Raw genomic sequence first — 21,540 nt, 5'->3', positions numbered from 1 at the left:
AGAGAAGTAGAGAAGCATGAGTCGACAGAAGAAAAACAACTGCATTGCCATGAAACTGTAACAAATAGAGGACCTACAAATAATCGAGTCCTGGAGAAACTGATATCAGTCATTTGGTTATTGATCTGAAGAGAAAAAATCCTTTAAACAACCTCTAAAAGACCGATTTTACACTGATAATCCAAGATCACTTGCATTGCATGTCTTTTCTTCGTTCAGAGCAAAAAAAGCTTGATTAAGATTCCCTATAGGATTCATCCAGAAGAGTCTTTAGGTCATGCCTTATGATCTCCCATGAAGCAACAAGCTCAGGAGATTTCATTTGACTCGGATACAAAACTGTAGATAGTTGGTGTTAAAAAATAACCTGCATATGCAATTGACAGTGATTGATCAAATACTACATGAGATCTGCATTTTCCAGTGAATACAAGATGGGTTTCAATGTTCTGGTATTCTGAACAAAAGAACTTGCTACTTTGGTGAGTCAACATCAGATAATTGGCTCTTTCTCTTAGGCCATTAGCATACTGGAATATTTTGCATCCATGTATAGCACTTCCATCTATTTATTCCTTATGTTTCTTTGTAGTTAGAATTTAGGAAGATAGTTCTCCTACTAGTAGTCTATTCTAAGAAAGACAGAATGAGTAGACCATAATGATGAAACATGGAACCCTAGAATAGGTGGAGTTGAGTTGATCATGGTCCATGGATAAAGTAAACGAATTAAAGCTATCCTAGTAAGTATGGCTTGAGAAAAAGATTGTAGCTTGCTAAGGAGGATAGGAAAATGATGCAAAAGGCATATGCTCATCCGTTATCCTATTCTTGAATTAATTCAACTACTTCGCAAGAAAGAAAGAAAGAACAATCAACAAACCAGTTTAGCTACTGATGCTGACAATTTTTTATTTGAGAAGGGAACAAACAAGGGCATGTCATCAGGTTCATGTGAAGAAAAAATGAAATAAACAAGTAAAAGTGCTTCCTCATAATAGGATCAACTACATAGCAATGTCTTATATACAAAATTTCGTGAATTTTGAAACATATATGACCTTCACCTACAGATTAACAAACATGTCATGGTTCAGCTCCAAACCGGTGTAAGCTTGATCATGGAAACCAAAAAATTGTTCTACGGGCTCAAACTGTAGCTTAAATCCTCCACAGATGCTTGCATCTTCAAATCCATGAAGGAAAACTTCAGTAAATATCGTGTCAAACTGCATAAGTTTGGGACTAAGAACCTCAGAGTTCAGAGTCGATTCCTGTTGGCAGTTCACTCTATCAGATTCTGGAGCTGATGAGCTCTGGTCATTGCCACTGAACATTGGTAACCAATCTGCAAATAGGATTTTAGGGAAGGGGGCATGGTTGGTAACATGTATTGATTGGCATGGTGTTGGGGACACTGATTTCAATGAATCTGAGGATTCTGAAAGTGAGATTTGGTTACTGTTCTCATCTATTAATTTTTCCAGTTTTGGACACTGGCTGTCTGATTCTAGAGATTTGGTCATGGAGGCATGTGAGCTTGATCCTTCGATCTTTACCAGTTTCTTCTTGAGATGGGTGTTCCAATGGTTCTTTACTTCATTATCAGTTCTTCCTGGTAGATGCATTGCTATTTGAGACCACCTGAGATACCATTGTCAAAATTGCCTTAAACCTTCACTCAAGAAAGAAAAATAAAGGAATAAAAAAAGATGTTCTGTTGCATGTAATTGAAAACAATATAAATAAATATTTCCACTTTATTATCGATCGAATATAGAAAACCACTGTTACAAAAGAATATGAATGACAATATCTTATAGTGCAAGATGTGACTCAATTAGAATTGACAAACAATTAATATAACGAGATGAAATATCAAACATTGTCCAACCACCAGAAGCGACATGCGCACCAATATGTTCTTGGTTTATACCAGAAGTCTAGACATATCTAAAGAAGTTGACGGATAGTGCCAAAACTCATTCATTTTCTTGGCATATTTTAGTGCACTGGTAGCAAGATCTTGAAAAGTCAACTTTGCTAATATATTTCTGGAAAAAGATGATCTTGAATAATAATCTGTTCTGACTTCTGTAGAAAAGGTTGAAATGAAAGATGCCATCCAGTTCTTGATCTGAAAACTTACTTATTGCCCAAAAGGGTGTGAAGTTTCATAACTATTCTCTCCTCTTCAGGAGTAAAATCACTGTGCTTTAGTCCTGGCCTCAGGTAATTGATCCACCTCAATCTGCAGCTCTTTCCATTTCGTTGCAGGCCTAGAACAGAAAAAATGATGTGGTTATTTGTTGCATACAGGTTGTTCTAATCTGGCAAATTTGATTTTTTTTTTTAGCTGCTACATTTGACTTTGCCTCTTGCTAAAACAAAAAGAAGAAAATATAGAAGTGTTTTATGATGAACCTTTCTGTGTTATTACTAGATGCAAACACACAGTAAGAATATAGTGCGTTTATCAAGTACAATACATGGATGGAAATGAGACAGGTGAAGAAACAACCAGTTCTTCTGCCCTATAATGATCACCAGAACATCCTTAAGCAAATTGGCTAGTTAATTACACAATGTGACTAATATAAGTGTTCTTCAAGCAGAGGATGCCCATGTTCTTTGGATAGAAGTAGGCAGGTGCAGAGTAATCTTAACAGCAAGTGGCAATGACTTACCAGCTCTGGCAGGAACTGAACTCCAGCAACCATGGCCATGCTTAAGGATAAAGTCCCTCAGCCTCTGGTCCTCATCTGGTGACCACAGCCCTTTCTTATAACTAACCTTTGGCTTCTCACAAGCCTTGCACCCCATTACAAGGCAATTCTTAGAAGCCACCATTGACTGGCTTTTAAAGAGTCCAGGGGACTGCAAAAGAACTCAGCTGATGGCTTGTTGGCTTTGGTGCAATAGGCAGCAGACTTCTGAGATTTAAAGAAACTAGAGTTTAGCTTGGAGAACTTAATAAAAGTGTTATTCTTTAAGCAATTTACATAAGATGGAAATCCTGACTAAGAATAGTGACAGACTTCTTTGTGCTGTTTTTAATACTAAGATTTTTTTACAGTCATTACTTTAATCTGCTGTCCGTATGTGCTACAAATTTATAAGCATATGGGCCACTAACACAACAGAGATTTGTTATTACAATCTGTATCTGAGAGTTTTTTTTTATCTCTTTGTAATATGACTAGGTCAAAGCACTTTAATTTGAAATTGTGCCTACTTTTATATGCCATTACTTGTGCTAACTATTTATTGATTTTGTAAACAATTGGTGTCCTCAATAACTTATAGCATCTATTTTTTTTGTAGCAATTTTGCTGCTTATCCTTTTCATGTCATCAGTTACGTTAAATTGGAAAATAATTCACTGCTGTACTTTATTTAGAAACTGTTTTGCTTCAAGATGGGAATAGCCCAAAAATCAGCTGGATCAAGAGGGAGCAAAACATATGCAAATTATTAAGATAATATCTTCTAAATCAGGAAAAAGATGTGCAAGACTTGACATTCTCTACAGATAACATTTGTACCAAAACATTATTTATTATGCACTGTATGAAAATTTTAGATTGTACATGATTTTTATATTTATCATGATTTGCAAAAATGAAAAATGCAAATTACTTCCATGATACTCAGTCATGAAATATTAGATAGAAAACAACTCCTTTTGTTTATTTAGAGGCGTTTTTAATATTGGATGGTCTTTAGTATGCAGATATGGTTTTAAAAGTAAATTTCTGTACGGATGAAGAACTCTTCCAGTTTTAGGAGATAAAAAAGGTACAGAATCTATTTATATATTGATCAATCTAACAGCTGACCATTTTATAATATTAACATTAAAGTTTTGCAAAAGTACACAAAGAAACTGTACTCTTACAATGCAATGGTAGTTTATTTCTCTTAATCCACCATCTGCTATACTGTCAGTTTTGAAAATGTTTCTTGCAAAGATCCAATATTTAACATTTTAGAAAATTGTAAAATCTTAATGATTTTTGTCTATTAGATGAACATGATATTTCACTTTTTTTATGCTGATTTCGAAATTCACTTGCATTGGAACATCTACAAACAAACACACTCATTTATCTGTTTTGTCCCTTCATTTCTTAATTTTCATGACATAAAAACTATCTATTTGAATTTGGCACAATAGTCAAGACAATCCTTTATTCATCTCCTAATATTAATTCCTTGGTTTCTGGTTTTCTTATAGAAGAATTAGGTGACATCTACAAACAAACACACTCATTTATCTGTGTTTTCCCTTCATTTTTTAATTTACACATAAAAGCTATCTATTTGAATTAGGCACAATAGTCAAGACAGTCCTTTAATCATCTCCAAATATTTATTCCTTGGTTTCTGGTTTTCCTATAGAAGAATTAGGTGACAGCATAATCTCTAAATGGAATAACTTTCTTTTTATAATTTCTGATTTCTGCATGTTCTGGAGAAAAGCCGCTGAGAATCAATACACTAACACATTATTATGTATTCATGCATGAATTTGAGAGTAATTAATCACCTAACCCTTGGAAAAATGAACAAGCATCCAAAATAGTCTATGTACCTAGTCTCAGGGTTTGTCGTACCATAGTATATCACCCAACACGGGTGATGCATACTGGTCCAATAGGAGACTGTACATAGACCATCGAAATGAAAGGTTTTGTCTCGCTTAATACGAGCTTGTATTGTTCGATAACAATCGAAATGTGATCGATAGATGGTTCAGATCTAACCCTTTCAACGATCATCCATTTGAAAAAGTTTTTAAACCTTTTCCTCCCCTTTTTTCATCCCCTTTCACTCTCTCAAACTCTTTACTCTTTCGGTCTCTTTATCATTTTCTTCTTTCTCTCATTCTCACATTTGCACTCTTTTAAAACTTCATAAAGTTATGATTTATAGATTAGATCAAGCTTGGAAGGTTAATTAGGAAAGATTAACACCTAAGTTAGAGGAAGAGCCCTCTAATCAAATATATGTAGACAACTTCTCAATTATATTAAGTAACTTGCTTGATCTGGAGACATGGGAGTGACATGGACAACAGTGCCTCGACCGATGATGGTGACGACGTCGAAGAGTTGTTGATCCCGTCTACATAATTTGAGAGTGGTGTATGGATTAAGGAGTAGTATTTTACATATACCACCTAAGATTTAGATCATGAAGCTTGATGTGATAGTTATTCTTCTCCGAGCAGCAGTACAGTAATAGTTGGTCATTCTTCTCTAAGCAATAGTATGATGATTGATTTTATGATATGGAATAGCAGATCAATGGTGAAAATAAAAGTTCCAACATTCTCTATGTTCCACACCAATATATGCCACAATTGTAATTTTTTAGGACCTACCTTAGACATGTGTGGTTTATGACGATTAGACTATAACCATCATCACATTGATGCACCAATAGCAAATGATGTATTAGTATACTATGTCGTGGGATCAATTTCGGGATTGGATCTGACAAACATATCGAGTTGATATATAGATACATAGGGTTGAGTATCCCAATCCACCACTCGTCGAGTCTCATCATTCTTTTTTATGACAGAATTTGATATATCCATTGATTGATTACTTGACATATGTGATTTATGACGATTAGACTATAACCATCATCACATTGATGCACCAATAGCAAATGATGTATTAGTATACTATGTCGTGGGATCAATTTCGGGATTGGTTCTAACAAACATATCAAGTTGATATATAGATACATAGGGTTGAGTATCCCAATCCACTACTCGTTGAGTCTCATCATTCTTTTTTATGACAGAATTTGATATATCCATTGATTGATTACTTGATTCATTTGAATATTAAATCTTAAGTTGTTTAATAAAAAATCTCACAATTTAAATTATTTTTTTATTAATAATTCAATATCAACGAAGGGACGATCTAAAATATACCACAAAGCTATTCCTCAAGACCCGAAAAAGATATGTGTCACTATTCTTTCCTAATTTAGATTATTTTTTGCTAAAGTTATACTAAATTTTTATTTATTTTTAACTTAAAAAATCTTAATCTAACTTTTTTATTTTTAAAAAAAATTTAGAGCTATTTTTGACTTTTTTTTATGTGTCGTGAATACGTCTCGTTTTACTGACACATAGTACATTGATATAGAATGATATATACCATTTCGTCGGCTGATCAAGATATCGGTTTTGACCGATAAAGCTAACCATGTCTGGGCTGATAGAAAATTCTATCCTTGTTTATGACTTAAAAGCACATTGGACAGGTCTTCTTAAACAACCTTCTTGCTATAGTTGAATTATGCTTTACTGAAATTACACAAAATTTTCTTCTCTTTCATTGTTTGAATGAGCAAACTCAATACTTCAGATGTTGTTCATTTGTCAGAAATTTCTTATCCTCATGGATCTTGGATAACTGGTAGGAAAAAAACTTCATACTGATTTGATATTAAGAATAGTAATTGCAATGGATAAGTAATGTTATTTACATATAGAGATTCTTTTGATAAAGAAATCAACAACAAGAAGTAAAATACATTTCTACTGGTTTTACAATGCTGTTATTTACCAGTTATATATACAGAATGGATTGTAAGAGGAACATTAAGAATTCAGTATTATTTTCTACTAATTTCCTGGATCTCTAGTAGCTATTGCATTTCTCTTTACCACAAAATTATGACTGGAACAGAATAATGACACATAAGTGTCTGTGCATTGAGAAGGATTCAGAATAATCTTCAGGCCATGAATGAGATCATGGTGTACTTTTCTCACATCACTTAATTCATTAGGTACATACAACATAGTAATAGGAAAGGGCTGATGAGAGCATACCTTGGAATTGGATTATGCTAAACCCAAGATTGGTATAATAAAATATGACCAAGAAGGAAAGAGCTGAACCATGAAAGAATCACTAAGGCAGTCAAATGATAAACAGTGTTTTCATGTTTATAGTGGTCCTGAAACTTAAGAACAATATGAGCATGCAGTTGGCTTTGCCATCAGATCTGCATAATTTGTCCATGAATCTTTTTGGACAACATTATTTTAGCAAAATGGTTAATCCAACTCGAGTGTTAAATTTGAAGTTCTTGTTCATTTTAATCCAGCATGCTCAGTAGCTTGTGTTATGTCCATGGTAGTAAATAAATATATTATCAAATTTGCTGGAAAATAACTAAACTTGATGTTATTACAAACATGATAGTTAGAACTTATGCATCATGAGAATTAGGTAGGTATGAAACATATATGAAACTGATCATGAAAAAAAATTACATTCTACAGATAGCTCTGGTTTAGCTGCCAGGCAAAGAATATTAGTCCCATGCAGATACAGTTCTGCTGTAAAACAAGAGAGAATGTTTGTCTGTACAGCATGGTCTTTTTATATTGGTTCTATGTTCAATTATTACTTGTTTAGGTGCCAATGATAAGAGCTCCAGGATGCATCATGTGACAAGACATTGATGAAGATGAAGAGAATGTCACATTCCTGTTAGGTGCCACTTTATATAATTATACAGGAAATAACTTTAAAGATCCATTGGACTATACTTTCCATGCATGCTTCCAAGACAAGGTTGTCAAGTTTTGCATTGTTAAAAAGCTAATGTAAACTGGATATCTTCTGTTTGTCTAGATGCTACACAATGTTGATCACAATTGCCTCATACTGTTACATTATCTGTTTGTGACATCTTCACAGTCAAACTCTGGGTTATTCTTATAAGACAATTTAGCTTAAGAATCGTAGTCTATTCCCAGATCCTATTCTTTGTCTTGGAATAATCAAGTTCAATTTTCACTATTGAGGAATCTAATTCCTAGTATCGTCGGATCTCAATTCTTTTCTCAGTGATTTGACAAAAGGTGCTTTTCAATGACAAAATTATGCACTAGAAACATATCACTGAAATAAGTCTTTTCTAGTAGTTTATTAGTTCTTTATCTTAATCTGCATCTTCCTGCATGAAAAATATGTTGATTTTTTTATGTATTATTTACAACATGGTGCAATGTGGTAACACACAACAACATGGGATCCCTCAATAGTCACTGGATGGCTTTTATTATAATTATTTTGAACAGTGGTTACATGCATGATCTTGATGAGGTGAGATATACAAATACATATATATATATATATATATATATATATATATATATATATATATATATATATATATATATATATATATATATATATATATATATATATATATATATATATATATATATATATATAATGAAAATGCTACATAGGAATTTTGTGATTATGACACAGTCAAATTAGATTATCAATGAAGAGTTCCAGGTTTCCTCAAATTAGATTAGCATAGACAGACAGATTGGATATCCAAGGCCATTCCCCTCCCACCTGTTTGACTGGGTCTGTGGGTTGGAGCTTGCATCTCTCCTACCTTTCCTCCCCTGCTCCCATCTTTCTTCACCAAATCAAGGCCTATTTCTAATTCTTTAAAAGCTTGACTTCGGTGATCTCTTCTCCTCTGTCCCATTCTTTCATCCTTCATTTGCTTCCTTCCTTTGCAGACAAAAGAGGAAGGGAAAGATACATCACAAGAGCTACTACAAACTCATTCCTGTGTTCTCTAAGCTGTATCTGCTCTTGTGGTGTGTCTGGGGAAATTGCCATACACTTAAAACTTTGTGTAGATCATCACCATGTCTTTCAGTGGTACCCAGGACAAATGCAAGGCATGCGACAAGACTGTCCATTTCATCGATCTCTTGACCGCGGATGGAGTTCCTTTTCATAAGACTTGCTTCAAGTGCAGCCGCTGCAAAGGGACTCTTTCTGTAAGTTTGAACTCTCACCCTGCAAGAGACATATGAACTGTTTCATTGATGGATAATCTTCACCTATTCCTTTGAACTTATGTAAACAATGACCAAAAGATGATTGTTGACCTGCCAGTGTAGTTGTCTTGATGTTACATTCACACAAAAATAAGCATGATGGCAATAATTTTGTTACAAGATGTTCCCTTTTTTTTTATGGTGGTTGATTGTAACACCTTGGTGAGAGTGTGATGATTCAAGAATATGAGAGAGATCTCTTTTTGGTCCTTTGTAGCTTTCACTACGACAACAATATAAGAAATTGTTAACTGATTTATTCTTTCTGCATAATTCTCACAGATGTGCAATTACTCTTCCCTGGATGGCATCCTCTACTGCAAACCCCATTTTGAGCAGCTCTTCAAGGAGACAGGCAGCTTCACCAAGAAGTTCCCAATAGGTAGGCAGTCACCATCTTATTCCATGCATGCCGCCCACTTGATTACTTCCCCTTTTTCTGGGGGAAATGTGGAAAGGAAATCCCCATCAGAATCCATTTCAAATGATCTAAAATGCTGCTTAAGAACATTTTAGGATTATAATGATTGTGATTCCACAATTCGTCATCCAACAATGGTGTCATGCATGCTTAACAGCATTTTCTTGTTGGATTTGCCTTCATTCTTCTGGCCTAACATTGCTTTTACGATCGAAGGTGCAAAATCTGGAGAGAGAAATGAACTGGTACGAAGAACAAGTCTCTATTTTACCCTTGCTTCTCCTCAAGTCCTTTCTTGTTCCTTCGCTAATAATGAAGTTAAATCTCTTCCGATCATGATGCTCACAGGCCAGACCTGCAAGTAGGGTCTCCTCCATGTTCTCAGGAACCCAAGACAAGTGTGCGACCTGCCACAAAACAGCATACCCTTTAGAGAAGGTCTGCATGATACCATGAGTGCAATAACTTTGAGACATTCACAAGCTCATTCATTAATCTTCGTTCTGGCAGCTGACCGTGGAAGGCGAATCCTACCACAAGACCTGCTTCAAGTGCTCTCATGGGGGCTGCAAGCTTACGCCATCGTCCTATGCTGCGCTCGAAGGCATCATCTACTGCAAGCACCATTTCGCGCAGTTGTTCAAGGAGAAGGGGAGCTACAACCACCTGCTCAAGGTAGCGGCCATGAAGCAGAGTTCCGGATCTGAGGAGACAGCTGAACCCAAGCAGGAACAGGCGCAGTCACAGATGAACCGTTGAGTTCGACTTTCTTCCAGCTTTGTGCTGGGTGTTGTTCAGTGCGCATGAAACTTGTGCCAAGGAGATTGAACAGTCGACTTCATTTGAGAGTCGTGTAATTATCAGAAGGACATGAATAGTATGAGAGATCTACTACTGTGGCATTTTTGCTGGAATTAAGAGATGAAGATTGATATTGAATAGCTCTCCTCAATCTTAAACAAAGTGCAGTCTGTACCTTCTTGATCATAAATCTCATTCTAAGGTTCCCACATCTTTTCATGATGCATATCATCAGATACAGCTTCCATTATTTCCACTTACAAGGTTTGATTAAGAAAGCTAGCTCCCATGTTTTGATATGTGGGAAGTGCAAACTGATTTGTTTCCTTCAAAACAAGTGACAGCTCACAGACAAGTTGAAAAACTAAGAGCATTCATAGAAGGCATTTGTTTGAAGAAGAAATCAAGAAAAATGGCTCAATTTGGTAATGTTTTGAATCAAGTAAAACAGCACTTATGGTTAATGGCACTCCTAGATCTGTAATAGATTTAATGAAATTAGATAGAGGATTAAAAGAAATACTTCAAAGTGTCTACTGCAAATTAATGGAACTCAACAATATCTGGCTGATTAAGTTGATATTAGCAGCAAGAAATCCTATACAGCCTGCTGCAGCTTGATCATTTATTGCCTAATAGAGCTTTTTGTATGGAGGTGCAATTATATGATATGTCAATTTCTGCCCAACATCCCTGGTTGGCACATTGGACTTACTTTATGGAATGCATTTATTTTGCATTTATTTTTAGGGTCATTCTAAGAAAAGAATATTAGTTCGATACCTGTGCTGATGAACCACAACCAAACACAAGTTTGAGCCAATGTCAATTCCCATTGTGATATCTTAATGCACAAGCACTATATCAAGAATGTTCTAATAAAGAAAAAATTGACAAGTATCTGCTCAATCAGATCACATAGTTTGCATATGATTGAAAATTCTACACAATCATACATTGTGTAAGATAATATACTTGTACAAAAATTTCAGGATCAGATGTACAGATGTGAAGGAGAATGACCAGGATAGCTTACCACATCAATCAAGTAAACTGTGAGACAGTGCACTAGTCAGAAAAAAACTAAGAAGCCTCGAACAGTTTGACGACATATATGTTAGCTGATCGATCCCATTATATTGAACTTTTGCATTTCTTCCTCAGTGACAGCATCGGACATTGTAACAGCTGCTGGTTCTTATAATCTTGAATCATATTATAAACCTACAACAAGAAAATTTCAAGTCATGAATATGTGCATTTGTGGCCAATTGACAAGTACTGGATGATAAGATATTTGAGCCTTTACAGAACTCTGCTTCATCTCCTATCATGGAGTTCCAACTTAATCACAAAGAAATGCATAAAACAAGACAACAATGCTTGAAGTTCACAATACCTTTCGTACTCCAGATGTCAATCCCATATTCTTCATGGACTTGCCATCTACACACTTCCAAGCACTTGTGCATTGGATATTTTCAGAAAATTGTCTTAAGCCACCTACAAAGCAACACTATATAAGTAATGAAGACTTTGATCCCACGGGAATACAATGCACAAGATCATTGTTACAAAGGGACAGAAGTCAGTACCTTCCAGTTTTAAAATCAAAAGTTCAACATGCATATGGAGCCGGATGTGAGAAAATATATGAACATACTTCCCTACATCTTCTCTCAAGATCACATTGCAGATCTCTTTTAAATTGATATGAAACAACTCCTTCAGATACTTGTCTACAATTTTTCTCCTTGTGCCAACATCTATTACTTCTTCATCCAGTAGGACAGTTGGGAACTCCCAAAGGCCAGCAAGCAATCCTTCCTCTGGCCTTTTAACCAAAAGTAACACGTCATTGTTATTCCTACCTCTTAAAGATTCTTCATCCAATCCTTCAGTTAATTGAACAACGCAAACAGCAGCAAAATCATGACGCTGTTTTGTCTTTGCTACCTTTGATGGATAATCAGTGACATCAGTTGATCCACTACTTCTGGAGAGTGAAAGTGCAAGACAGGCCTCTGAAATTGGGCATGCTGAACAACCTGGGGTCGTAGTGCTACACAAGGTTGCCCCTAGTTCCATCATAGCTTGATTGGAATCTCCAGGTCTCAAGGGATCAACCAACTGCGAAGCTAGCTTCCTATGGCATAAAATAGGAAGTTAGAGTACCAAAGCCCAAAAGCAGTACACTTCATGGCGGATTCAAGTTTGAGACATGGACTTATGGAACTAAACTATCAAAAGGTAAAAGAAAGTAATTAACTGTGAGAAAGACAACAGTAATCATCCCTGCAGAGAGTTTTAATCAAGCATCAGATTTTTCATAGCTGATCATAGGCTCAGGTTCATGGTGTATTACACTTTTGACATTCACTGATTCAAAACAGACTCAGGTTCTCACCAGATTCCCTTCACTGTTGTTGATTTTTTTGGGTTAGCAGAGATGGCCTTCAGCCTACTGATCACCCTGACAACATTTCCATCAACGGCAGGCACTGCCTAGGAAGATCATCATCGAACTGGATGGTTAGGAAGTCAATAAGCATGGATCATTCATCAGCCAAAGAAGACAAGAAACTAAAAGGTCAAAGAAAGGCTACCTCATTGAAAGCTATAGAAGCAATGGCTCCTGCGGTGTAATCCCCAATTCCTCGAACCTTCCGAAGCTCAGAAGCTGTTCGAGGAAACTCTCCTTCTTGGACAATCGACTTAGCGCCCTAATCCACAATAGAAGAGTCAATTCCATTTGTCCTTGTAGTTATAGAATATCATAATGAAAGTTTACAAACACAAACGAAAATAATGGAAAAATATCTCAAAACTCCCCCTTTTGTAAGAAATAGTGAATTGAATATATTCTGACTTCGAGTCCCTCTGGTAGAACGGAAGATCCAAAATTTAAGAGGATTGGGTTTGGGAATCACCTCCAAGAGAAAACGGGCCCTTCGATAGTAACCCAAACCAGCCCACACTTCATTCACTTCCTGCAAGAAGAAACCAAATAAGTAAAAAGGAATCAGCATTCTCTACCGTCTCTTCTCCATCATCTTAAATTCACGACGAATTTTTAAAGGCAGCCATTGCTAGCTAGTGCAAAGAACAGAACCTCTTGGGACGCGGACGCGAGGTGGTGGACCGTCGGCCACTTATCCATCCAGCGATTGTAGTAAGCGATGACGGTTTGCACCCTGGTCTGCTGCAGCATCATCTCCGACACCCAGACAGCGTAAGCCCTTTCCTGATCCACCTCCTTTCCCTCCTCCCCGTTCCCGCTGATGCCGCCGCTGCTCGCCGTCCGCCACGGCAAGACACGGCGGTGCACGTCATACCAGCGGAGGAGGGCGGCCCGGATCCGCTGGGCCTCGTCTGCGGAGAAGTCCTCTATGTCTCCGAGTGTGCTGCCGGATTCCATCCCCTCTCGATGGCACTGCCGTGCCGATGCCTTTACAGCTGTTCGCTTCTTCACCTTCTCTTCCTCCGCTGCTCTGCTTGCCTCTGTTGCGGTTTTCTTCTGCGCCTTCTCCTCCATTGTGGGACACACTTTTCTTCTCTTTCGACCTGCTGCTTTCATGGACGAGGAGATCTGCGGAGGATCTGGAATTGGAATGGAAGCTTTTGCCGCCAAGGGTTGACGGATGACCAAAGTGCGCATCTTTGGTGAGGTTCTATTTATCCGTGGAAAATGGGGTCTATTAATATTCTTTTGGCGTTTTAGCGAAAAAGGCCTCCAATTATCTCATTTTTCCCCATAATAAAGGCCAAATAATTATATTACTTCGATATACGAGTACGGAAGCCATCACATTTATAGAGGCTAATATAAATTAGCTTCACCAGTTTGCAACCACGTCTCACTCTCAGCGTAAATTTCCACCAGGTCATGCTGGAGCCCACTCTTTGTCTAATGGTTGTTTGACACGCAGGACTAGAAATCAACCCACTGCAACGTGATAGCAAAAGCTTGGCGCTCTCCTGTGGCGGCATATAAATACCGCTTGTCGTGATCGTCGTATTTCCTTGAGAATCTTACCTCTCCGCCCGAACGGGCTTCCAAACCCTAATGGCCCAAGACATGGACGACCAAACCCCAGAGATCACCGAGGACGGCCGATCGCCGCCGGGTTCCTCCGACCCCGCCCTCTCCCGTGCCCTTTCCTCCAGCCGCCTCAACGCCCGGGCCGCCGAGTTCGTACCCCGTGCGGCGCCGATCCGCCACGGTCACGCCCCGGCGGCGCGTCCGGTGATGCACGTCTTTCACCAGGCGCCTCCAGGCCCGGCGTGCTTCGGCCCTGGGCCGAGTTCGTTTGAGTACTACGGGAGTGGGGGTGGGGGTGCCGGCGGGTTTGGAGAGCATGAGGGAGCACATACAGGTGATGATCTAGATCTAAGCTCTTCGGCAGGTGATGGTCTCTCGGATGAAGTTATCCAAAAGATCACCAAGCAGGTTTGTGGTTTCTTAAATATTTCACCTGTGACTTTAATTTCCGAATATGTGTTAATTTAGTTGATACAATTTTAAAGATAGTACTTTCGGAACAAAATTGGTTTTTGATTAGTTAGCTAGTGGAATGTGTGGAGTTTTGTCGAAACCTTGGAAGATGAAATGATTGGTCGGCTGAATTTTTTATCATTCATTCTCTTCATATTAGTCTAAATAGTAGATAATTTTTAGATACACCGTGTTCCGTAATATAGAAATATGAAATTCAATATCGTCTTTATTTCAAGCATCTGAAATTTCTATTTTGTTGAGTTTCGCAACCATGATAGACTTTTAATTTCAGTGCTTAATTATTTCAAGATTTGAGTTTAAAAAAAAAAAAGTTTCTGTTGAATGGTGCCATGACCTGGTTGTGTACCCTGATGATTGGCATTATATATGTAATTAGATAACTTGATAAAAAGAACCACTAGATATAATCTAAGATTCTTATTGGTGGTAGATTGGTAGAGTCTCTGAACTCTTGCAGTGAAACCAATGACGTGATGGATCTCCTCATCATTTCTAATATACCAAGTCTGTTTAAGTCTCAATATTATCACCATTATCGTCTACACAAAATGAAATGTTACCACAGAAGAATAATTCATTCTCTGAATTGATAATAACAAAAAGAAAACTGTGTCATATGAATTTTCTGCGGTGGAAAAGAAGTATGCTTTGAAGAGCAGGAGTGAAGAAACATTAAGGGGATGTGGAAGGGAAAATGAGAAAAGCAGATAGGTAAGCCTCTAAAGAGGGTATTCATCGAGCTGTTAATACATGAACATTTAGAGATTGCTGTTGGGATGGCCAGTAGCAGTTATAGTATTTGCTTCAGGAAGAGTGGGGTGTCTGACGTGTATTATTTTCCCTTTGTTTCTAGGTTGATGATGTGTACACTATCATTTGTGGTAATGGGTTTCAACTGTGATAAGATGTTTAAATAATAAATACAGCTTTATCTTATCATATTCTGTGGGTTGGAGATGAGTATTAAGAATCTCTGTTTCTAATGCTGTTTCGCCTTATAACATCTGCTTATTAGAACAGCATAGTCTTACAAAGTTGAAGTACTCTTTATATCTATCCAGATTTCAGATAATCAGAATTTGATTGTTTGTCCTTTGCTATTGATTCCTTTCTTTCTTTTCAACCGCTTGTGTTCTGTGGCTTAATTAAAATTCTCATCATTATTGTCCTTGATCAATTGACAAAATTGTCAATCTAGCCTCAGATTATAGTTGAGCTAAATAATAATGGAGTTGTCTCTGCTGCTGCAATAAATTTTATGCACTTATTTCTTTATTGCTATTACAATAAACATGTAATTTCCAGTTAATTACATGCATTATTTTTCACTCTTTTATGTGATGTAACTCATCCTTTTTATTATTTTATAATGGGCAGGTTGAGTATTATTTCAGTGATGCAAACCTTGCTACAACTGAACATTTGATGAGGTTCATTACTAAAGATCCTGAGGGATTTGGTAATTATTTAATCATTGGCTACTCAAGCTTTTTGTTTTTAGTTGTTCTTTACTGTGACCTGATAACTAGACATATTTAATGTTATTTTTTGCTTTCAACGAGGAACATCTCTTGTTTAATGTTCACACTAATAAAAATGGTAGAACATCGTGGGTGACTAAGGTGCAACATTGGGTAGAAGTTCAGTGAGATGCACATACATCAACAAAATGTGTTCTAGAAAGCATTGGAATAGGCTATCCCAGGAATCCGTTAGGATTGCAACTCGATCAGATAGACTCGATCAGATAGAGCTGAAGGCCATTATAACCCTAACTGATCCTGCCAGCTCAATGATTGGGTTGCTCGGGCTTGCTTGGCTTCAAACCAACCTAAGTTGCAATACTAAATTTCAGTTCCTTGATTAGTTGCCATAAGAGAATGGTTGGAATAGTTGGTTTTTCTGAATAGAAGCTTTTTTAGGGTTGAGGGTCAATCTTGGTGTCACATTAAATTTGCTCCTTTCGGTGACTTAGGTGACTAAGGTTCAAGTTACAAAAATAAGTTCTTTGCCTGAAGGGATAAGATGAATACATGGATCTTCCTTGGACCCCACATTGATGTGAGCCTTGTGCACTTTGCTTCACATTTTAAGCTTTTTGGGGATTTAGGGTGTTATATCTGCTTGAAGGTCTATCTTATGCTTGCAAAATATTGAGTTCAACTTGGAGTATCCTCATCAAAAAAGTGATTTGCAAACAGGCATGATAAATTTCTAAGTAATCTTTGTAAGGTGGTTTACATCTCAGTACCAGTTTGAAGAATTGGTCCTTGTTATAGCACAGACGACACTATCAGGTATTGAAGTTCATACATTTTGTCTGGTTTGCAGAGTGCTCTTGGCAAATAACCATACATGCCTCTATGTTGCACGACTCTCCACCCTTTGATGGATGCCTTTACCAGTGACTTTAAGAAGAAAAAACCACTATCGACTGAAACTGCCATTCTTAATGGTCTAAATCAAGTGATAGTTCGGACATACGGCATATGTGTCAAAATTAATACTTTTTGTGTATGTAATCGCTGTTACAAGGAATATAACCAAGCAGCAACCTGGTTACTGTACAAGCAAGGGTAACAATCTGATTTTTTGTTAGCAGAAAACATTCCACCAATGTTGTTGAACATTTTGTACAATGACTTGCACAGGTCCTTTTGTAGTACTTTATGATTTTGTCATATTTTCTTTTTGGAAAAAAAGTGATAGTTGCGTGGTGTCTGATGAGTTCGGTTGGACATCTAGAAGGTGTAATTTATTTGTCAACATAGCAATTAATGCTTAGATTATTATTTTTTGGAATCAATTGTTCAATTATCAAGTCAGACAAAAAATTTTGTGGCTTATACTAAATGGTAAACTGTAGACTCATTTGAGCATTTCTGCAAATGACACTCAATTTTCTGATTGTATTTTTATCATCTATGGGTTCTAACATTAGAATAGATGAGAACTCAGGTTCATGTAGTGATTACCTGATGTTTTTAAATGTTTTTATCTGTGCAGTACCTATATCGGTGGTTGCAGCTTTCAAAAAAATCAAGGCATTAGTCCATAACAATTCGCAGCTTGCTTTGGCACTGCAGACGTCAACAAAACTTGTGAGTTCTTACAAGGCATTTGTTTAATGCATGCCACATTGGATGATTTCATCCTAATTTTATTTTTTAATGTCTCTATGCCTTGATAATGGAATAATGTGTACTTGCATAATGCAGCTTTAAATACTTGTCCTAATCATAAATGTCATATGAATGGTATTACCTGCTCTATACGGTGTTGTACTTGTCCTTGTCATCGATGTCTATTTAGCCTCACCATCAGCCACCACTACTATCATCATCACTATTTATCCTACCACTGACCGCCATAGACTACCACAGCCACTACCAGTCATTGCCACTGTCACCAATGTCTTATCATAGTTGCTGCTATCATGATCTGCGGTCACTGCCACCACCATGGCTGTCATCAGTACCACCATGCTTACCAACTGTATCATTGCTGTGGACGATGCTACCTCTAATATTTGTTAAAAAGTTGCTTCACCAAAAATTTAATTGATAAGAAAAATGCTTTTGAAGTTGACAGATCTTTTGTAATCAAACGCACAAGTATGCAAGCACTGACGTATATCGTTTTTCATTTTAAGCATCTATTTTTTGGTAGAGGAGATGTAATACCAAACACACCCTAGGTGTTTCTGATTTTAGCTAAACTGCAGGTTGTAAGTGATGATGGGAAGAAGGTTAGGCGCCAGCAACCTTTTACCGAATCAGACATGGAAGAGTTGCAGGTCAGGTTCGATCAGTTCTGTTTTGAGGTTCTTTTATCATTTTATGTGGTCTTAGTTTAATGATAATTCTCCCTGTCATCCTTCTAGTCCCGCATCGTGATGGCCGAAAATCTACCTGAGGATCATTGTTATCAGAATCTTATGAAGATTTTCTCATCTATTGGAAGGTAGATTATCTTATAATTTATGCTATATGAAGTTTGTAGTCTAAATCACTTGAAGATATTGTTCTGCAGTGTCAAGACAATTCGCACATGCTATCCACAACCATCCAATGGAGCAGCCGCTGCAACTAATAGACCAACAAAACTTGAAATGCACTTTGGTAACAGAGTATGTATTTCGTCCTATTTTTGGATTGTGTAATAAGCAAATAGTGTCTTAAAATGACCCTTCATATTATATTGCTTGGTTAGTTTGTATGAGTATAATGTTTTTAATATTCATCGCAAAATGCTATACATCTTTAACAGTTTCCTTTTTTTTCTGGATTTCTCTGGAAGGTTGTCATGATAAGTAGCTCATTGTTCAACAACTAGAAACCCTTTTTAACTTCATTGTGTGTAATAAGCAAACAAGCATGGAGAAACATGTGTTTAAAACTTTACTGTTAAGTTATAAAGGAAAATTGTGCTCCTGAACTGTGGGGCTTGAATAACCATTCATACTTGTTTGTAAGCTGCAAACAAATTGTTTGGTTGAATAGCGCAATATTTTTTTTGTACAGCACATGTTCATGTGGATGTGTTATAAAACATCCATTTAGTTATATTTTAAGATTTGATTTCATTTTTTTTTGGTAGTTGCATGCATTTGTGGAGTATGAGACCGTCGAAGATGCTGAAAAAGCAGTAAGTATGATCAGTTCCATCTTTCATAGGTTTTCTACATTTTCTAAGCCACAATCCTATACATATATTGTTCTTTTGTCATGGAGGTTGCAGAACTCAACAATGAAAAGAATTGGAGAAGTGGACTCAGAGTTAGAGTGTTCCCTAAACTTTTGGTAAGCATCATGCGTTTGCTTTTACTTTCTTCTCACACTATCTTGCATTTTCACTCATATATCTTTGTTCATGAAACACATTTGCTTGGTCTACATTTTCAGAACTTAGCTATAAATTTGTGCGTGTGATGCTTTATACCTGTTGGATATCTTTTGTGTGTGTGTATGTTGCATGCGTGTACAAAACTTAATTTAATTAAACTAGTGGTGATACAAGCTGAAAATGGCAGGAATCTTTGAGATAGGACTTTTAAAATGTGTATCTATGGTTGAACATTTTTGTAGACTCATCGAAGAGAACTTTGTAATTTTTACATACACAAGAAAAAATATGATTTTTTATTGCACTATGCAATTGAAATGCTGCTAATTCAGTCAGTATATGGTCATGAAGAGGATTGTATGACATTATAATTCTTATAGGTTTTTGCTAACTTTGCAAATGTATATTTCTATTTATATGAAGATAATTTTCATAATTTTAATTCATTTTTTAACTAGTTTGTATAATTTTTAAGCTTGTATCTTCAGTCACTGGAGGTCAACAATTAAAATTTAGACTCAGCTTGACCAAACCTAGAAGGCTCACCTGGATGGACAATCTTGTGCTATTTGAATTTTCTGTTAATTTTTCCCATAAGCTAATACTCCTCTTTTGCATACAAAAGTCTTTATCATGTTATTACTGGTCGTCTCATTTTCCTGATCTTCAATCCAGACAAAACATGGGCAAGGTCGAGGAAGAAAAGTACATGAAGTTGAATTTACTGGAGAGGAGGATGTCTCCACATTAAATGAGAAGCAGGTTGAGGATGCATATCACACGTCTGAAGTGTTGCACGAGCACGAGGTAAGAATGCTTGTTCCACATGTCACTCCCTGGCGAAGTTTTCTTCAGCAAAAAGGATTCAGTCAATTCATTGTCTATTAGTTATTTCTTGGTCTACCTGATGTATCCTCTCTTTTTTGTCAGTGGTATATCTCATCCTGTAGTAAACATAAGGCCAATTTTTTTAAAGTCAATATAGTCCAATGTCAGTTGTCCTAAGGCAGTTCAGATATGTTACCTTGAACAGAGTGTGGACAGTTTCAATGACAAGGATGGAACAGTAAGGCGAGGGAGAGGTCGTAGCCGAGGAGGAAGAGGACGAGGACGAGGCCAACATCTTAGCAATAACCGTGTTGGAGGCCATGCAGTTGGTACTCCACCGTCAAGCCATCATCTTATCCATTCCGAGCGTGAGCAACCTGTTGGAGCCAACAAACAACCTCCTGGTCCTCGCATGCCAGATGGTACAAGGGGTTTCACCATGGGTCGAGGAAAACCAGTCGTCCCAACAGGTACAATCTAAAAATCTTTCATGAGTATGGTTGTTCTTCATGTTTGTTTGTTGTCGATGTGTATAATAATAGTATGTCTTTGTTAGACAAATCTGCTGCTTTTTGGTGTAATTATTGATTCTGGATGTCGGTGTGTCCAGTATATTAGGGTGTTTTAAACCTTGCTTTGGGGCTCACTTCCAGGCCACTGTTTCCTCTTACTACTGCCAAAGAAAGAAATGTTGATACCAGTGTTTTGAACACATTACTATATTCAAAGTTTCTTGTTCTTGGTATATGCTAGTAAATCTGTTAGGCAAAGAGTTGGGCACTTTTTTTCTTATTAAAATAGGCCCCCCTGTTGATCAGGAATTAGACCTCAACTCTTCAACTCTCTCACTCTGATCAACTTCATTGCAAAATTGTTGATGATCTTATCAAGATATGGTGGCCATCATCTCAACCCCTTGGTTCTTGTTATAAGCAGTCTATTGTATTGAAGGGAATTATCTCTAGTATTTTGTCCCAAGTTGCAAAGAGAAACCACACAAAACAATATGGTTTTAGAAAACCAAAAACCATATACATCTAAAAATAGCAGCCGTCCAAATCCCCTCGACACGTCCACGTCCACATCCACATCCACTTCCAAAGTCATTGCCTACCTTTGGCTCCATCCCATCATCATGCCTATCCGAATTGTTCTCAAGAATTAGTTTGGTGTCTTTCTTTAAATAAAAATAAGAAAAAAAATTATTTACTA

The 21,540-nt window shown here is 37.0% G+C and overlaps 4 protein-coding genes and 1 long non-coding RNA gene across 5 annotated transcripts; 2 read left to right on the top strand and 3 right to left on the bottom strand.

The window, feature by feature from the left end:
* Positions 1-208: 208 nt before the first annotated feature.
* On the bottom strand, positions 209-3,700 carry LOC135605016 (transcription factor LAF1-like). The gene is made up of 3 exons (XM_065094687.1): positions 2,688-3,700; positions 2,150-2,279; positions 209-1,644 (listed from the first exon to the last, which is right to left on the bottom strand). The coding sequence occupies exons 1-3, from the start codon at positions 2,848-2,850 to the stop codon at positions 1,068-1,070; spliced, it is 870 nt and encodes a 289-aa protein (XP_064950759.1). The 5' UTR covers positions 2,851-3,700; the 3' UTR covers positions 209-1,067.
* A 4,626-nt stretch (positions 3,701-8,326) lies between these two features.
* LOC135605039 (uncharacterized) lies at positions 8,327-9,963 on the bottom strand. Its single transcript, XR_010484289.1, has 2 exons — positions 8,966-9,963; positions 8,327-8,873 (listed from the first exon to the last, which is right to left on the bottom strand). It is a non-coding gene; the product is annotated as an uncharacterized LOC135605039 (long non-coding RNA).
* On the top strand, positions 8,429-10,347 carry LOC103975797 (LIM domain-containing protein PLIM2b-like). The gene is made up of 5 exons (XM_009390884.3): positions 8,429-8,854; positions 9,197-9,296; positions 9,552-9,580; positions 9,684-9,773; positions 9,846-10,347. Exons 1-5 carry the CDS (start codon positions 8,720-8,722, stop codon positions 10,092-10,094), a joined length of 603 nt encoding a protein of 200 aa, XP_009389159.2. The 5' UTR covers positions 8,429-8,719; the 3' UTR covers positions 10,095-10,347.
* Positions 10,348-11,026: 679 nt separating this feature from the next.
* On the bottom strand, positions 11,027-13,793 carry LOC135582960 (adenine DNA glycosylase-like). Its single transcript, XM_065094659.1, has 7 exons — positions 13,249-13,793; positions 13,067-13,126; positions 12,743-12,859; positions 12,544-12,641; positions 11,732-12,282; positions 11,536-11,639; positions 11,027-11,360 (listed from the first exon to the last, which is right to left on the bottom strand). The coding sequence occupies exons 1-7, from the start codon at positions 13,711-13,713 to the stop codon at positions 11,271-11,273; spliced, it is 1,485 nt and encodes a 494-aa protein (XP_064950731.1). The 5' UTR covers positions 13,714-13,793; the 3' UTR covers positions 11,027-11,270.
* A 363-nt stretch (positions 13,794-14,156) lies between these two features.
* Positions 14,157-21,073, top strand: LOC103975798 (la-related protein 6B). The gene is made up of 10 exons (XM_009390885.3): positions 14,157-14,586; positions 16,033-16,114; positions 17,662-17,756; positions 18,380-18,451; positions 18,539-18,618; positions 18,688-18,784; positions 19,255-19,302; positions 19,389-19,457; positions 20,176-20,307; positions 20,534-21,073. Exons 1-10 carry the CDS (start codon positions 14,203-14,205, stop codon positions 20,807-20,809), a joined length of 1,335 nt encoding a protein of 444 aa, XP_009389160.2. The 5' UTR covers positions 14,157-14,202; the 3' UTR covers positions 20,810-21,073.
* Positions 21,074-21,540: the final 467 nt, after the last annotated feature.

This window comes from Musa acuminata, chromosome BXJ1-2 (assembly GCF_036884655.1).
Source record: "Musa acuminata AAA Group cultivar baxijiao chromosome BXJ1-2, Cavendish_Baxijiao_AAA, whole genome shotgun sequence".
NCBI lineage: Eukaryota > Viridiplantae > Streptophyta > Magnoliopsida > Zingiberales > Musaceae > Musa > Musa acuminata.
This window is presented reverse-complemented; position numbering and strand designations above follow the sequence as displayed.

Excerpts from the sequence above, each read along its gene's own strand:
- LOC135582960 (XM_065094659.1), bottom strand. The coding sequence starts at position 13,713 with ATGAAAGCAGCAGGTCGAAAGAGAAGAAAAGTGTGTCCCACAATGGAG. Across the intron at positions 12,283-12,543 it reads ACAACAGTGAAGGGAATCTG|GAAGCTAGCTTCGCAGTTGG; the intron begins GTGAGAACCTGA and ends TTTATGCCATAG. Across the intron at positions 11,361-11,535 it reads TGACATCTGGAGTACGAAAG|GTTTATAATATGATTCAAGA; the intron begins GTATTGTGAACT and ends TTCTTGTTGTAG.
- LOC135605016 (XM_065094687.1), bottom strand. The coding sequence starts at position 2,850 with ATGGTGGCTTCTAAGAATTGCCTTGTAATGGGGTGCAAGGCTTGTGAG. Across the intron at positions 2,280-2,687 it reads TTCAGTTCCTGCCAGAGCTG|GCCTGCAACGAAATGGAAAG; the intron begins GTAAGTCATTGC and ends TTTCTGTTCTAG. Across the intron at positions 1,645-2,149 it reads CACACCCTTTTGGGCAATAA|GTGGTCTCAAATAGCAATGC; the intron begins GTAAGTTTTCAG and ends ATGGTATCTCAG.
- LOC103975798 (XM_009390885.3), top strand. The coding sequence starts at position 14,203 with ATGGCCCAAGACATGGACGACCAAACCCCAGAGATCACCGAGGACGGC. Across the intron at positions 18,619-18,687 it reads ATTTTCTCATCTATTGGAAG|TGTCAAGACAATTCGCACAT; the intron begins GTAGATTATCTT and ends ATTGTTCTGCAG. Across the intron at positions 19,458-20,175 it reads GAGTGTTCCCTAAACTTTTG|ACAAAACATGGGCAAGGTCG; the intron begins GTAAGCATCATG and ends TCTTCAATCCAG.
- LOC103975797 (XM_009390884.3), top strand. The coding sequence starts at position 8,720 with ATGTCTTTCAGTGGTACCCAGGACAAATGCAAGGCATGCGACAAGACT. Across the intron at positions 8,855-9,196 it reads GCTGCAAAGGGACTCTTTCT|ATGTGCAATTACTCTTCCCT; the intron begins GTAAGTTTGAAC and ends TAATTCTCACAG. Across the intron at positions 9,581-9,683 it reads CTGGAGAGAGAAATGAACTG|GCCAGACCTGCAAGTAGGGT; the intron begins GTACGAAGAACA and ends TGATGCTCACAG.